Below are 16,165 nucleotides of genomic sequence, written 5' to 3' on the forward strand. Positions count from 1 at the left end.
GCAAGTAGTGCTCCCAAAAGAGAAGCAGGAACCTTCTGATTTACATCAAGGACACCATTACATTGAGAAATGCAGCAGTGTGGTGACACTGGGTAGCCATGCTATGTATTACTTGTCAGCAGAAAAGCAAATGATATATGCACCATGCATCAATCACTTGTCCCATACATCATTGGACATCACATTGGCTACACTGCAGATGTTGCTAGCCTGGTAGGAGGCAGAGCCAAAAAAAATGAGTGCATTAGCAACATTGGCTGCCAATGGTAATGCCAATCACATGGCACAGGTTGGTAGCAGGCTTCTTCCAGCATTTGGCACAACTCTGTCACAGCTTCCAATGGCAACATTAACCTATGCAGACACTGCACCTCAGATTAATCCAGATCAATCCACCACTGCCTGTGTGTGCGTTTGGAGGTCGGTGATGGCAACCGGGTGCAGTCCTCCTCTGGCTCAATCTTACCTGCTCGGCATTCCTCCACTCCTCTTCTCCCTGCAGAAAACATAAATATAACAGATTCCCATAGGGAAACCAATTGTCACAATTTCTAGGACCTATTATAGTAATGCCAGAACATGAGACCATAAGAACATAAGAAATAGGAGCAGGACTAGGCCATTCGTCCCCTCGGACCTGCTCCGCCACTCAATAAGATCATGGCTGATCTCTGGCCTCAACTCCACTTTCCCGCCCGATCCCCATAACCCTTGATTCCCCCAGGGTCCAAAAATCTATCTACCTCAGCCTTTAATATACTCAATGACTCAGCATCCACAGCCCTCTGGGGTAGAGAATTCCAAAGATTCACAACCATCTGAGTGAAGAAATTCCTCCTCATCTCAGTCTTAAATGGCTGACCCCTTATCCTGAGACTATGCCCCCTAGTTCTAGACTCGCCAGTAGAACTCTCAGTATCTACCCTGTCAAGTCCCCTCAGAATCATAGAATCATAAAATCATAGAAAGTTACGGCACAGAAGGAGGCCATTCAGCCCATCATATCTGTGCCGGCCGAGAAAGAGCTATCCAGCTCAATCCCACTTTCCAGCACTTGGTCTGTAGCCCTGTAGGTTATGGCACTTCAAGTGCACATCCAAGTACTTTCTAAATGAGTTGAGGGTTTCTGCCTCTACCATCCTTTCAGGCAGTGAGTTCCAGACCCCACCACCCTCTGGGTGAAAAAATTTCTCCTCGGCCCCCCTCTAATCCTTCTACCAATTACTTTAAATCTATGCCCCCTGGTCAATGACCCCTCTGCTAGGGGAATTGGTCCTCCTTATCCATTCTATCTAGTCCAGTCATAATTTTATATACCTCAATTAAATCTCCCCTCAGCCTCCTTTGTTCCAAAGAAAACAACCCCAGCCTATCCAATCTTTTCTCATATCTCAAAGCATAGAATCTTATATGTTTCAACGAGATCACCTCTGATTCTTCTAAACTCCAGAGAATAAAGGCCCATTCTACTTAATCTTTCCTCACAGGACAACCTTCTCATCCCAGGAATCAATTTAGTGAACCTTTGTTGCACTGCCTTAAAGGCAAGTATATCCTTCCTTGGATAAGGAAACCAAAACTGTACACAGTACTCCAGGTATGGTCTCACCAAAGCCCTGTATAATTGTAGCAAGACTTCCTTACTCTTGTACTCCAACTCCCTTGCAATAAAGGCCAACATACCATTTGCCTTCCTAATTGCCTGCTGCATCTGCATGTTAACTTTCTGTGTTTCTTGTACGAGGACACCCAGATCTCTCTGAACACCAATATTTAATAGTTTCTCACCATTTAAAAAAATTCTGCTTTTCTACTCTTCCTATCAAAGTGAATAACCTCACATTTCCCCACATTATACTTCATCTGTCACCTTCTTGCCCACTCACTTAACCTGTCTATATCCCTTTGCAGACTATTTGTGTCCTCCTCACAGCTTACTTTCGGTCCCTTCATCCAAGTCATTAAAATAGGTTGTAAATAGCTGAGGCCCAAGCACTGATCCTTGCGGCACCCCACTAGTTACAGCCTGTCAACCGGAAAATGACCCGTTTATCCCTACTCTCTGTTTTCTGTCCGTTAACCAATCCTCTATCCATGCTAATATATTATCCCCAACCACATGAGCCCTTATCTTGCAAAGCAGCCTTTTATGTGGCACCTTATTGAATGCTTTTTGGAAATCCAAATATACTACTTCCAGTGGTTCCCTTTTATCTACCCTGCTAGTTACAACCTCAAAGAACTCTAATAAATTTGTTAAACACGATTTCTCTGTCATAAAACCATGTTGACCCTATCTCATCATATTATGATTTTCTAAGTGCCCTGTTAATACTTCCTATAATGGATTCCAGCATTTTCATGATGACTGATGTCAGGATAACTGGCCTGTAGTTCCCTGTTTTCTCTCTCCCTCCTTTTTTGAATAGTTGGGTTACATTTGAATTAAACCTTTTTCACCATATCAGAAAACATTTACAGAGAAACACTTACAGAGCATTCTTTCAAGCCTGGCCTTGATCATCTGCTCTCCCTTTAAATGAAGACTTTGCCTTGTATAGTTGCCAAGTAGTCTTAGGTGCTCATTGTAAATGGATATAATTAATGGAGAGTACAGATCTGGCATGAAGGCTGAGGAATACCATGGATGTCTAAGTGACATCATCTCCCATCATTAAAATGGTGTTCTGAAGTACCTGCCTGTTTCCAGCAGGAGCTCCATGCGTCATGCGTAACGCCCATGAGAAACCACAGAATGTTACGGCATGCAAACAGGCCATTTGGCCCATCAAGTCTGTTTCATTGTTTTTCTCCGGATGAGCCACCAAGATTCTGTCACTCCTGCCTCCAGTGCCTCCAACACACTATACGTCTGCAAGAGGCAGATGTCCAATACTTCACAATGGCAGAAGCGGAGTCCATCAAAGGGGCAACGGCCGGTTTCCTTACAGCAGCTGGTTGCAAAGTGACTTCTTAGAAAGGGGGCAATCTTGATCTGTGCTTTCGTCTTCAGTCGGACTTGCTGGCTGTGACCCCCTGAAGCTGGCCCCACTGCATATTCCTATCCCTAGCTGTGCTGATACTGGCATGACTGACCACCACCTATATACTAATTACCTGAACCCGGAATTCCAATGAGGTAAGCTTCGAAGGCACTGGTGAATCGGTGGCAGAGCAGGATCATGGGTTTATTGGCTCATTGTATTTTTATCATTTAAATATAAAATGACTGAAATAAACCCATAGCAGCAAACTTTAGAAGAGAATAGAATACAGTTTCATGAATTGTTTAATAATTGTCATACCTTATAAGAACATAGGAAAAATTGAATGAAAAAGGTTCATTTAACTTATTACTTCCACTGTTCGAGTAGAGTCTGTGTAATATTAGTCATCTGTTATATTCAGAAATCTCTGATAGTTTATGAATCAGTAGGATTGATTCTGTTCAGTATTAGTATCAGCATTAATTGCAATGAAAAGACACAAAATTGATACTTTATTAATGGATGACACAGTGTTATGCACCACTATTAATCTGTAAATTCCACTTTAGACATATATCAAAGGGTGTAAATCCCTTTGTGTACTAATTTAATTAACTGGTTAATAGGCGACATTCCTTTGTTTGCTATTTTAACAAAGTTGTTAATATATTTATTTTCAATGGGTTCACGATTCTGTTAAAATAATGTACAAAGGAATTCTACCCCTTAAATATCTTTATGTTACAGAGGGCCATGTTTACTCATTGTTTGTGGGGTGAGATACTCATTGTGCATCAGTAAGGGGCTATTCATGCCAAACACTCTCTAAGGCACTTATTTCATCACTGGCAGCAATCATCTCAGAAAGATCATAAAGATAAATACAGATGAGGAAAGCCATTTAGCTCATCTAGTTCATTTTTCCACAGAAATCTATGGTCCCTCCATCACAGTATCCAACTCCCTCTTGTATAGTCCCAGAGATTCTTCCTCCACCACCCTACCATAGAGACAATTCCTGACATTGATCACTCATTGCATGAAGAAATGTTTCCTGACATCAATTTTGAACCTGCCTTTTATAAATTTATATCTTTGTTGCCTTATCTTGCAGCTATGAAGTAGAGGTCCAGATAGTATTCCATTTACTATCTTATATACCTCTGTACAATCCTCTCATTTGTCTTATTTCAAGATTGAAGAGTCTGAGGTTTTCAAGCCTATTCTCGTAATTCCTATTTAAAAATCTTAATTATTGAAAATAAGAGGAAATTTTTCACTCTGGCAATCTTGGCGCATGCCAGGAGAGTCTCCATTACACTAGTGGCAGTTACCAGGGTCAAATAAAGTCCCTTTCCATAGTAAAATTTATATCACTTGCAGGTCTGTTGACTCCGATCAGAGAGAAGCTTGGCACATGATCTTAAGAGTTGCTTCTTCTGGGCACCCCTCCAAATTGATGTCCGACTGGCAAAGGAACAAGAGAATAGAGTGCAAAGGCTGGGAACGGCCCCTTCTGCCTCATTTAAATGACTGCCTCTGGCCTGCACCTATTGCAAGCACAGGTAATCTGTCCCCCTTGGAGGAAGGCCTGAAAATCCTAGTGCAATGTAAAGTGTGAAGACCCAACATCAGGAGTCTCTGCCTCCATTTACTGTGGGACCTGAGAAATAAGCACTGACTAGGCACAAAATCACTGGCAAATTGGCCCTAAGAGTCCTGAGATTTGCATAAAATTGATATGAAATCAGAATTAATTTAATCCCACTAGTCAACCCAGCTGAGACTCTTATTAATAAATCTACTGATTTATTATGTACAATTAGTATCCTACATTTAAATTTAATTAGTTGAACAATTATTCTTGTGCTGTGCAAAGAGTTACTAGAATATGGAATGCAAGTAGTGATTGAGGCTGAATTAATCATGGCATTTAAGAGGGAATTGGAGAAATATTAAAGGCTATGGGGAATAAGCAAGGAAATGGAATTAGAATAGGTAGCCCTGATGTGGAGCTGGCACTGGCACTGGCACTGGCACAGGCATGATGAGTCAAATGAGCTTCCTTCTGTGCTGAAATCGTAGGCTTGAAGGGCTATCAGTGAATAACTTTCAAAAAACACATAATTCACAGTCAATTGATCTGGGTTGTTAACTGGGAGGGAGCTGACTGTCAGAAAGTAATCTAAACTAATGTCCATTGTATTTAAGATACTGCTGTAGGAACAAAAGGGAAAAAAAGCCTGCAAATGATGGAATTCCAAAATAAAAGCTCTGATGAAGAGCCTGCAGCTGAAATGTTAACCTGTATTTTCTTTATTTAATCAGATCTAAGCATTTCCAGCATTTCTGTTTCAGATTAATCACGTTTGTGAAGTAACTCTAGAATAATGGATAGCAAGCAGTATGTTCCAAGGCTTGAGCTCTTTACCACCATCAACTGAACCCCATCATATGTTATAACTTTCAGAAATATGTGTTATTTTTTGTAATATAGGTATAAACCAAAAGAAAACTCACCTCATGATGAAATTCAGAGGTAATGAGCTGAGCAGTAGTATGTTCCTAGAAGCCCTGATTGGCATAAACAAAATGCAATCACAAGTGTACCATATAACTCCAATGAAGTGATATGAACTTTCATAAGATTAATACAAGGAAATAACATGCCTTGATTATATTAGAGAGAAACTGTACATCAAGTAAATATTGTACGTGGAATTAATACATTGCACAGTATAATTCAAACATTGTAAACTGTACAATGCAGTATTCAAATACTGAAATACTCTTCATTTATATTGGACTATGCTCTTTTATTTCATATCAGATTGTGTGATTATACTGGGGCCAATCTTCCTGACCTTTGCCCCCAGGAAACACTTATTCCCAGGGTGCAAAGGTTAGGAAAGTGGGGATGGAGACCTATTACACCAGGTCATCCCCCCTTATAATGCTCCATGATTCCCGGGACTTCCCTTTGGGAGGGCCAACGGTAGACTGGCCCTACGGCTGCAATAGGTGCAGGCCCAGTGTTGCTAGGGTATTAAGGCAGGAGGGGACATTTCCAAATCTCCTACCTTTATTTCCTGTGGTAACACACATGGGGCACCATACATGAAATCACCTCAAAAGGATGGTGATGGGCTTGTGCCAAGACCCTGCCTCAGATTGGATGGTCTGAGGGACACCCAGCAGCAAGCTGATGAGGACCAAAATTGATAAGTTTCACCTTTTTGCCTACTTACCCACTGGATCTTTAGCAGCCAGAATACTTTAAACCATTCGCCAGGACTACATCAACAGGCCTCTCAGACCTGGAGCTGCACTCCTCTTTCATCTGCCGCTGACCAGTGCAAGGCCCTACCAGAAGGTGGGCCTGCGCTGGGGATGTGGCCAGGCCATGGTAATGTTACTAGCCTGATACATTAAATGCTACACAAGCTGGACAGGTGCAGAACACTTCGGCTGAGTCAGACCAGCTTCAGGGCACAGGGGAGCCAAGAAAATCAACCTCTGAACAATGCTGGTCATTTTCTGATGAACACATTGATGGCAAAGAACCTCACCCAACACCAGTATGTACCTGGAAACTTTAGGCCAAAGTCTTAAAACCTTGTCTTTATCTTGAATCTAAATTACTCCGTTTTGCCTTATGCAAAGCAAACAATGGCATCTTTTTTAATATTGCCTAACTGCATGTTCAGCTTTGGCTTAGTTTCAGAACCTTTCTTGTTTTTATTGGTTGAGCTGCCTTTGTTAAATTAGGACAATCATAGACATCAATGGGACCCAATGTCAACAAACCCCTGGCATTTTATAGCAATATTAGATGTAAAGGTGTGTGTTTGTATGTGTGTATGTGTGTATGTAAGTTTGAGCATACGTGTCTGTTCACCATCAGTTTCACCTCCCAAAATTCAAAATCCTGTCACGTCATTTTTGTCATTAATCTCTTCAGTTAAGGGTGAATGTTTGGATAAACTTGGAATTCAGATTCAAATTGCTCCAAAATTTGGATTATTTAAAACTGAATTTAATTTTTGAAAAAAATTGACTGGGATGGGCAGGGGTGAGGAAGATTTTTTAAATTTGAGGGAACCGCAAGGAATACACATCACAAATAAACAGAGTGGACCACTGGAGAAATTGATACTATATACTCTCCCCCTCTCCCACTGAATTACAGAACAACTGGCATCTTTAAGCTACCATTAAATGAAACATCACAGATAGATCCCCCCATCTTCAGGAAATGGACATTACAGGCAGATGCTCCCAAAATCATCATGGAAATTGATGCTATGAATAGTTATCCAATATACCACAGAAAGATGGATACCACACAAGTCTACCACAGAATTAGATGCTATGGACAAATAGTAGATCACATCATCATGAAAACCAAAACTAAATAGGCACAAACCATTAAAAAAAAATCAGCTACCATTCCCTTCCTGCCATGCAGAGACAGAAAAATGGAAGGGCAAACATACTAAAATTGTGTTAACATGCAGGTGATAACAAAGAAAATATTGATCTACTAAAATTTATTTATTCAATATTTATATATATGTGCATAATAGATGTCTGGTAGATGTCTGGAAGTATCCTTAAATTTATATGTGCAGGTATATATTCATTTTATGTTCTATGTGTAGTTACACTCACCTATCCACAAAAAGAAAACAGCAAGAAAAGTCCCCCGCTTGCTAAATTCCATGACAAACACGCATTTTATCATCAATTATTATCTAAACACATTTCTCAGATTTGTTGTACATAACAGTAATTATTGCATAATGTGTAATCTATGGAGTTTTCTGATAATCTACAGAGTTTTCTGGTAATCTATGGATCTTTTTGGTAATCAATGGAGTTTTCTGGTAATCCATGGAGTTTTCTGGTATACATGGAGTTTTCTGGTAATCTATAGATCTTTCTGGTAATCTATGGAGTTTTCTGGCAATCTATGAAGCTTTTTAGTAATCTATGGATCTTCCTGGCAATCTATGGAGTTTTCTGGTAATCTATGGAGCTTTCTGGTAACCTATGGAGTGTTCTGGTAAAACTGCAAATTATTTCTTAGTGAATTGTGATAACCATTAATTATGCCAACCATTAATCCTCTGTGTGAATTTCACTGAAGCATCAATGACCAGGAGCATTCAAATTGACAACTGCTGTCGTCACAAAACTGGGTCACAAATTATAAAAAAGTGCTCCATAAAACTTCATGTATGTAGTTAATCTTCCATGGCATTGTTCATAGTCAAAAATAAACATAAATATTCTGTGCCTTTTCCTGTAGCAGCCACTCCGTTTCTCGTCCACTTTCTAATTATTTTCTCCTTCCTGTGTCTTTCTATTTTAGCTTTATGTATGGGTCTCACGTTTTCTTTTGCTGTCATCTCTGCACTTTTTTTTCAACTCTTTTTCTTACTTTAATTTTCTCTTTCTTTCTGTAAGTCCATCTTTCCCTTTGTGTCTACTCTCTTCTGTATGTTTGAAGAAAGTGTACTGGGGCCTGAGCCCAAAGCTGAAACAGGAAGGGAACACTTGGGTCCAGAGATCTGAAGCTGGAGAAGAGAGGGAGCAGATTTTGGGCCTAAGGAAGAAAGAGGCGAGTCTTTATAATTTTGTAATTTCTTTGTGTTTAGTTAACAAGGAGTGTTACTGGCCTTTGAATCGGTGCAGAATGGGTATTGTTTTGGACGAGCAGTGCTAGTTTTAAGAAGGCACACAGCCTCATTGGGATTGAAACTTCAGCTGATTTCCTGAGCTGCCTCTGCTTTAATTTTTAGAAACAGCTGCAGCAGTGCCTGGGAAATCTCAAAGTTGCTTATCCATCCACTTAAAACTCAGATTCCTGGTCTGCAGCATCCTGCTGTACCCAGCTGTGTCTCCAACTTGTGGAGTGGGGTTTGAAGCCAAGACCGTGGTGGAAGGGGGTTATGGAGTTTGGAAAGTAACAAAAAGGGGCAAATGCCACCAGGAAGAGAGACTTAATAGTAAGATCAAAAATGTTAATTCATTGTCATACTTCCTGTCCTCCTGGCCTCCAATCATGGGTAACTATATGCAGCTTTAAAACATAAGACCACCGAGGAGTACTGCCAAGCAAAAAAGAAGCCAACCATAATTTAAATGACCAACAGTGCACAGAGCCCTGAGGAACTCAACTTGATAAGCGTGCTCAATTACCAATGGCTTTTCTGTTGTTTAGTTTGGCTCCAACTATTTTTCATGTTAGTTGAAATAAGGTTCGTTGTCCAAATCTGGACGGAGATAAGTAACTCGAATCAACTTTTATGTCACTAATTTTGATTTCTGAGAATCACTCTGGGGGTAATTTTATCTTTTGGCGATAGTTTAAATGGGTCGATTTTGTATCGGCCCCATGTTATACACCTTTCCCGATTTCCCTTTTCAATGATTTATACCATCGCCAAAAGTTAAAATTATCCCCTCTGGTACTTTTTGAGAAAATCATTCCTTAATGGCAAATCAGCACCTCATACTTATTTTAAACACTTTTTTTCCCCTTTTCATTTCCTGGGGCAGAAAATATGAAATGACCAGTTGGGTTATCACAGTCAAGTTTTTGAAGTTTCAAGAGTTTGCAACGGAATTAAATTTAGAAATGACGTCAACGGCATACAGCTGAGGCAATTCATACATATGGCTAATCTGTGAAAATGAACATGGTGCAGCATTATTGTTACTCCAGTTGTTATTTATTTGGTGTATATAATGTGATTCATCTCTTTAGCAGCTTGATTCCCTGTGTGATTGGATGAATGTGTTTGTATCTTCTGTGGCACAAATGGTGCATCTAAAGTATCCTTAAAGTTTGATTAGTGGCCACTATGAAAAGTGGCTTAATTATTTAATGGAAAAATGGTTTATCTTAAATGCTTCTCTGAGGAAAATTTCAAAGTACTAATGTGAGGCCCAAATATTGTCACTCTCAACTCTTGCTTTATTATGCCCACAAATTAAAAGTAACAACAAAAAAGCTTCACTGTATCGCAATATCTCTGTGGTTCCAGAACTTCCAAAACATATCTTGGCCAATATTCTGCATTCAACATAAGGTGAACACAATCAAAAGAGAGCAGCTGATCCTAGTCAGACCAGATTGTTGTATCTCCCAACACAGTCTGTAATATGGGGTCGGATTTTGCTGTGAGCGGCGCTGTTCATTAGACTTGCACTTGCCTATAAATTTTCTATGAGCTTTTGCATGGCAAGTTACTGTCAATGGGACAGCCAAATGATGTCCTCTACAGGGCATCTGGGACCTGTGTAAACAGGGCAAGCAACTGTGTATCTCCTTATCTTTAATAACACCGCAGAGTCAGATCCAGGAAGTGTAAGTTAGAATAGTGAATTCAATGTCAAATCAGGTACAGTAAGCAAAATAAAGAGAGGGAAATAAATATTGAATTAAGAGTCAGAGATAAGAGACAGAAAGAAAAAGTAAAAAAAAATGCTATTTAATTGTTTTTTTAAATGTCCAACAAGAATTAAAAGCTGAAGGAATGAGACTCCACACTTGTAAAAGTTAATTATCAGTGCCATAGAGGTTGTTTGGCAGTAATTAAGACTTATCTGGCTATTAAAAGGGTACTTACACTGGAATGGACAAGCCCTAACTGATTTTGGCGAGTTTAGTCGGTATCTATGAGGTAAGTACAGGAACCTCACGCCATTCAACACAATTGAATGGTAAGTCAGCCGGCGAGATGCCATTTTCGCGCAGCTTTTGGAGGAGCAGGGCATCTCGAACAGCAACGTCCCGAATTATGTGTTTAACTCCACATGTGTGGTGGCTGGAAGTTACTGTTTGATTTGCAAGTATAAAACGGTGAGCGCTATTAGCCTCACCATTATTTTTACAGCAAAATCCGGTCTATGGTTCATCAATCAGTAACTAAAACTAAAAGAGAGCAGCTGATCTTAGTCAGACCAGATTGTTGTATCTCCCAGCAAGGTCTGTAACATAGGGCCGGATTTTGCTCTGAGTGACGAACGAACGCCGCTAACGAACGGACAGCCAAACAACCAGTTATCAGTAACTTCGCTAAAGCTATTGTTGCTGATATTTTGGGAGTCTCTATTCTGAAAAACCTAATGAAATCATACTTAGATCATGAGCTACATTGTTCAGCCCATTATATAACTCTCACATTACACTGTACTATTTTCATTCCACATTTGAAGATAACAAAACAGCCTGACTGTTTATATTCAGGTGCCTGTCTTCCCTTCAATTGCGTCAAAGAAAGTCAAGGCACTGAAAAAGCAGTCCTTCAGCAATTACACTGCCATCAATGAACAAGAGACCTAAACTAACCAAATAGAACATTTTCTGCAGTCACAGCCATGACAATAGTGACAGAACCAATTACTTTGCTTTGAGATATCACATGTTCTGCATCATATTTTTGAAACTACTCTAATCTAAAGAGAAGTTATATTTATTTCTGTTGCTACTTCTGATAATGCACTTGCAACACATTTGCAACTTTTCATGCATACATCATTTGGTCTACTTGCTGGCTAATCATTGTACCCAATAGGCCTCTAATGTGTTTCCTTTATTGTATATTTTGGTAGTGGTCCACAGCAATGTTAAAAAAACATTTTTTTTAATAAGGGGTTACTGGTATCAATTTTGATCTTCCTTTGGCTTATTTCAACCAATGCTAGAAAATAACAAGCTCTTTTATCCCATCTATTAGAAATAGGTCTATGCAGTTCAGTTATTTTATGTGATTAACAAGGAATGACATATTCTCATCAATCATCTTACCTTTACCACTACTATGAAACTGAGACAAATAGTTTAAGGATTTGCAGACTGTATCCATATCATGTACATTACAGACCACAAAAACATACAGTAAATTAAAAAATAAATGTTTAATATGTTCATATGTTCACAAACATAAAATATTGAACAATAACAATAGGTTGTAACAAAATTGCACAAAAATATTTTATATTAACGACTTCACAAAAATAGCAGAAAATAATTCAAGATGGATATGATTAAATGTCAGATGATTTTTAAAATTTTATTCCAGCAGTGTTTCCTGTAATTGCGTGCTTGTACATGTCTATAGCACTAAAGTGTAGACTTATTGCAGGGAACAGGGTTAATACAGAAAAACATTGCTATTATCAATGATATACATGTTTTATATACAGTTTCAGTAATGACTGATTTCAGCATAACTAGATCCTGCCTCAGTAAACAGCCAAATCACCCCATACGGCATATACACAATATTTATAATTAGCTCATCCACTTTACCACTTATTCACTTCAAGGACAACTGATTTCAGACACTTACATTTGTAAAATTATATTTTAACTCTATTTAAATCTTACCATTGACACTTCTGAGGCAAGCTATGCTTAACACCACTTCATATGCAGCATTTGTCCAGAAAAATCCTTATTATGGCTAAAATCCCTTTACTTTTTCAAAAGCCTAAAATCCTTGATACCAGTATAACACTGCAGTCAGTAACAGCAGCACCAATATATTAAATCCATTGCTGAAATCTTTGAAATAAATATCTTTGCTGATGATGTTAACCAAATTGAACAATGTACATCTCTAAATATCAGAAATGTATATTTCCATTGATACATATTTTACAAGAATTTATCATGCAGATCATGCTTATAGGAATAGAACTATATACACATAGTAACTCATCTAGTTAACAGGTACATATATATGTTGATAATTCACACATGAATATGGATGTCCAATATGGTTTCAGTTAAACCAGCTAGGCATTTCTTGTTGGATTGAAATGTTACCCCAGATGATGGAAATGTTACCTCTTTTCATGTTTGTGCCTTCCTGAAGCCATTAAGAATGAGCGCTTGTCTCTGCTTGCGTGTAACCAGTAAAGACAACATCTTTGCAGTTATCTGCATGTAAACAATCGGAAACACTCAGTTCTATACACTTCATTACTCATCTGCTCTATAGAACAGTAATAAATTCCAACATGCAGAACAGTTGGCCAATGCTTTGTTCAGCAAATGGTGCAATACACACATATATCCAGAGCCATCCACGTCCCAGAAAGTGCACATTGCTTGCAGACGATGAGACAGAATGTTCCATGCAAATGATTTAACCCAAGCCACATTGTGTGGACTCAGACAGAAGTCAAGACATCTTCGAAATGGATCAAAGTCACAGAAATGAAGTTCCAATGGAGTGATATCATTTGGAAGCACATATTTGTATTCAGTATCTCCCTGAAAAACACTTGTCATTGAACATAGTGGCTAAGCAGATCTTCTAAATGCCCTTAGTTTGCAACAGTAATGCGATAAAATGAACATATAAGCAAGAGGCATTACTTTGCAAAGATTAAATGCAAAGGTCAGAAACGTCAGCTAATTATGCAATATTTTTATATTTACAGTTATATCATGCAGGTTTTAAGTCTTACTAATAGATCTACACTTAAAGCTGTTGTCTTAATTATATTATAATGCATTAGAAGGTAACGTGAATAAATTATTCTAAGCTTGTTTACAGTATAGATGGGATGGGAGATCGAGAACGTCTCAGGGGACAAGGTGAGCTGTAGGGTGAAGCTACTGGAGACAGTCTTAGAGCATTACCAGCCAAGCCAGCTATGTTGTTTAAGCTTCTGGACTTTTCATATCCTTTTACGAAAAAAAAACGCACAGATATCAGTTTGCATCAGTTAACAGCCATGAAAACAACATTACAAAATGAAATGCAATCAAACATGCCTTTCTTTACGACAAGCTGGTTTGCTTATAAACTGTCACTTTAAGAGTGATCTGGGGGTTATAGCTCCCTCTGTGCCAAAATGCATTAATGAATGTGCCAAAATAGTGCAGAGAGGAATTTAGTAGAAACATATTAACTAGTGTGCTAAAAATAGACCATGAAGGAAATTACATTTCTAACTGTTAAAAGGACACTAACTATTTGTAGTAATTTTTATAATATGGTTAATTCTGACCATAGGAGAAAATATGGTCAACATATAGAAACAGATAAGCACTTACAAATTTAATTTAATAGCTTTTAGAACTACTTTATATATAGAAATTAAAAACTTACAGCTCACATCTTTTACTTAATAAGTATACTGAAGTAAAGACAAATAACATAATCAAAATTTGATTGGCTGAGGATATTCTGTGCTATTTTAAAGAATCTAGACAAGTAACAGAAATAGCTTACGGGTTAAATGTTAATGGTGAACTTTTCAGATATGTCTGTGCTAATTGAGGCATTGATGGACTTATATGTGTGAGAACTGACTGTAGTTTGATTAAAATTTAAAACGTACACAAAAGTACACTTAAAAATGTATACAAGGATGTCCATTAGCTAATGCATTACAAGAAACATGACTGCACAGAAAAGTATGATATGAAAAATGCACCACGATTTCTAAATTAGTTTATGCAATTAATTTCAAAACTGGTTTTTAGCTTTCTAAGTAGAATTGCATACCTTTCCTGATCCCTCCATCAGTAGTACACGCATAATCACCTGTTGTCAGCAAGAAACACGTTCCCCTTCTTCTGTTTTTGTCCCTGGCGCTAGACCGTCTGATTGGTAGCCTGTCTTCAGGTGATAGTGGCTGGTCACTTCCTGCACTGTCGTCACCTGACAACACTGTTCACATCACCATTCTATTTATTGTTTCTGCATATATACCACTAGTTCAAAACAACAGTCTACAATCTGAATTCATAACAGAGGCATGCAAGTTTGTAGATGAATTGGCCTTTTGAATTATTTATTCCTTACATATAAACAAACTAATGAGGCATGGTGAAGCAGTGAAAATGCTAAACACATCAGGCAAGGGGATAAGGCACTCAATAGGGAAGAGGATTCCATCACAGCCTACAGTTATCACATGAACATGCATTTGCACATACAGCGTCTCTCAATGCGGTCACAAGGAGAGAACTGACACCATGCACTACTGTACAGCTACTGATCATTATATTGACCATTCCTTCTTAAATGTGTGAATACATCATGAGCAAAAAAATAACACTGTCCTTTAGTACAGCAATCAGCAAACTGTAACATTTATTAATCAGAATGCAGACTTCTAAGAATGTTGGTTTCATTGACTTGTACTAAAATCTAGCATTCAATACAAGTTCTGTTCCATTCTCCTTTCATTCAATAATAAACCTAATTATGTTAAGGTCTTGTTTGTAGCTTGTTTAAACTTGTATAAAACCTTGGTTAGACCACACTTGGAGTATTGTGCACAGTTCTGGTCTCCGTATTATAGAAAGGATGTAGAGGCATTGGAGAGGGTGCAAAAAAGATTCACAAGGATGATACCAGAACTGAGAGGATATTCTTATCAGGAAAGTTTGAACAGGCTGGGACTTTTTTCTCTAGAAAAGAGAAGGCTGAGCGGTGACCTGATAAAGACAGGTTTGATAGGGTAGACATAGAGAAAATGTTTCCACTTGTGGGAGCGTCCAAAACTAGAGATCATAAATATAAAATAGTCGCTAATAAATCCAATAGAGAATTCATGAGAAACTTCTTTATCGAAAGAGTGATAAGAATGTGGAACGTGCTACCACAAGGAGTAGTTGAGGCAAATAGCATAGATGTAATTAAGGGAAGCTAGATGAGCACCTGGGGGAGAAAGGAATAGAAGGGTTTCCTGATAGGGCTAGATGAAGTAGGGAGGGAGGAGGCTCGTGTGGAGCATAAACGCCGGCATTGACCAGTTGGGCTGCATGGCCTGTTTCTGTGCTGTATTTTCAATGTAACTCGATGTATAGAATTCTCAAGAAACTACATTTTAAGATGATATATTAGAAATAGCAGATTTGAATCAAGTTAAAGTTTAGTTGAAAATAAACACAGTTAAAACATATCAAAATTTTACATTTTGTTGCTAAGACTTTCACGTAAACATAAAGAGAAAATGTATTTTTTGAAACGTAATACATTAACACATAGAGCGCCTGAGAAATCTGTGCTGCAGGTTTATATCAGTCTTGCATTTGTTTTGTACATTTTATTTAATTTTTAGTTGCATTTTCAATTAAATGTAGCCAAGATGCTTTGAATAGGAAGAACCAGTGTTACAATCACTCAAAATTCTCATGGAAT

At 38.3% G+C, this 16,165-nt stretch overlaps 1 protein-coding gene across 6 annotated transcripts in view; it reads right to left on the reverse strand.

Moving 5' to 3' along the window:
• Positions 1-11,896: 11,896 nt before the first annotated feature.
• Positions 11,897-16,165, reverse strand: part of LOC137334627 (voltage-gated potassium channel KCNC2-like) — a 123,388-nt gene continuing 119,119 nt past the window's right edge. Inside the window, exons 3-5 of one of the 6 annotated variants that reach the window (XR_010966190.1) lie at positions 14,522-14,686; positions 13,073-13,695; positions 11,897-12,942 (exon numbers count right to left, since the gene is read on the reverse strand). Coding sequence is in view for 5 of the 6 variants with exons in the window: in XM_067999447.1 (XP_067855548.1) it covers positions 13,559-13,695; positions 14,522-14,686 (302 nt within the window). In the remaining variant the exon portion in view is untranslated. Of the gene's footprint in view, positions 12,943-12,992; positions 13,696-14,521; positions 14,687-16,165 lie in introns of those variants that run through there. The other 5 variants (XM_067999451.1, XM_067999450.1, XM_067999448.1 and 2 more) reach the window with 5 other exon arrangements.

This window comes from Heptranchias perlo, chromosome 18, assembly GCF_035084215.1.
Source record: "Heptranchias perlo isolate sHepPer1 chromosome 18, sHepPer1.hap1, whole genome shotgun sequence".
Lineage (NCBI taxonomy): Eukaryota > Metazoa > Chordata > Chondrichthyes > Hexanchiformes > Hexanchidae > Heptranchias > Heptranchias perlo.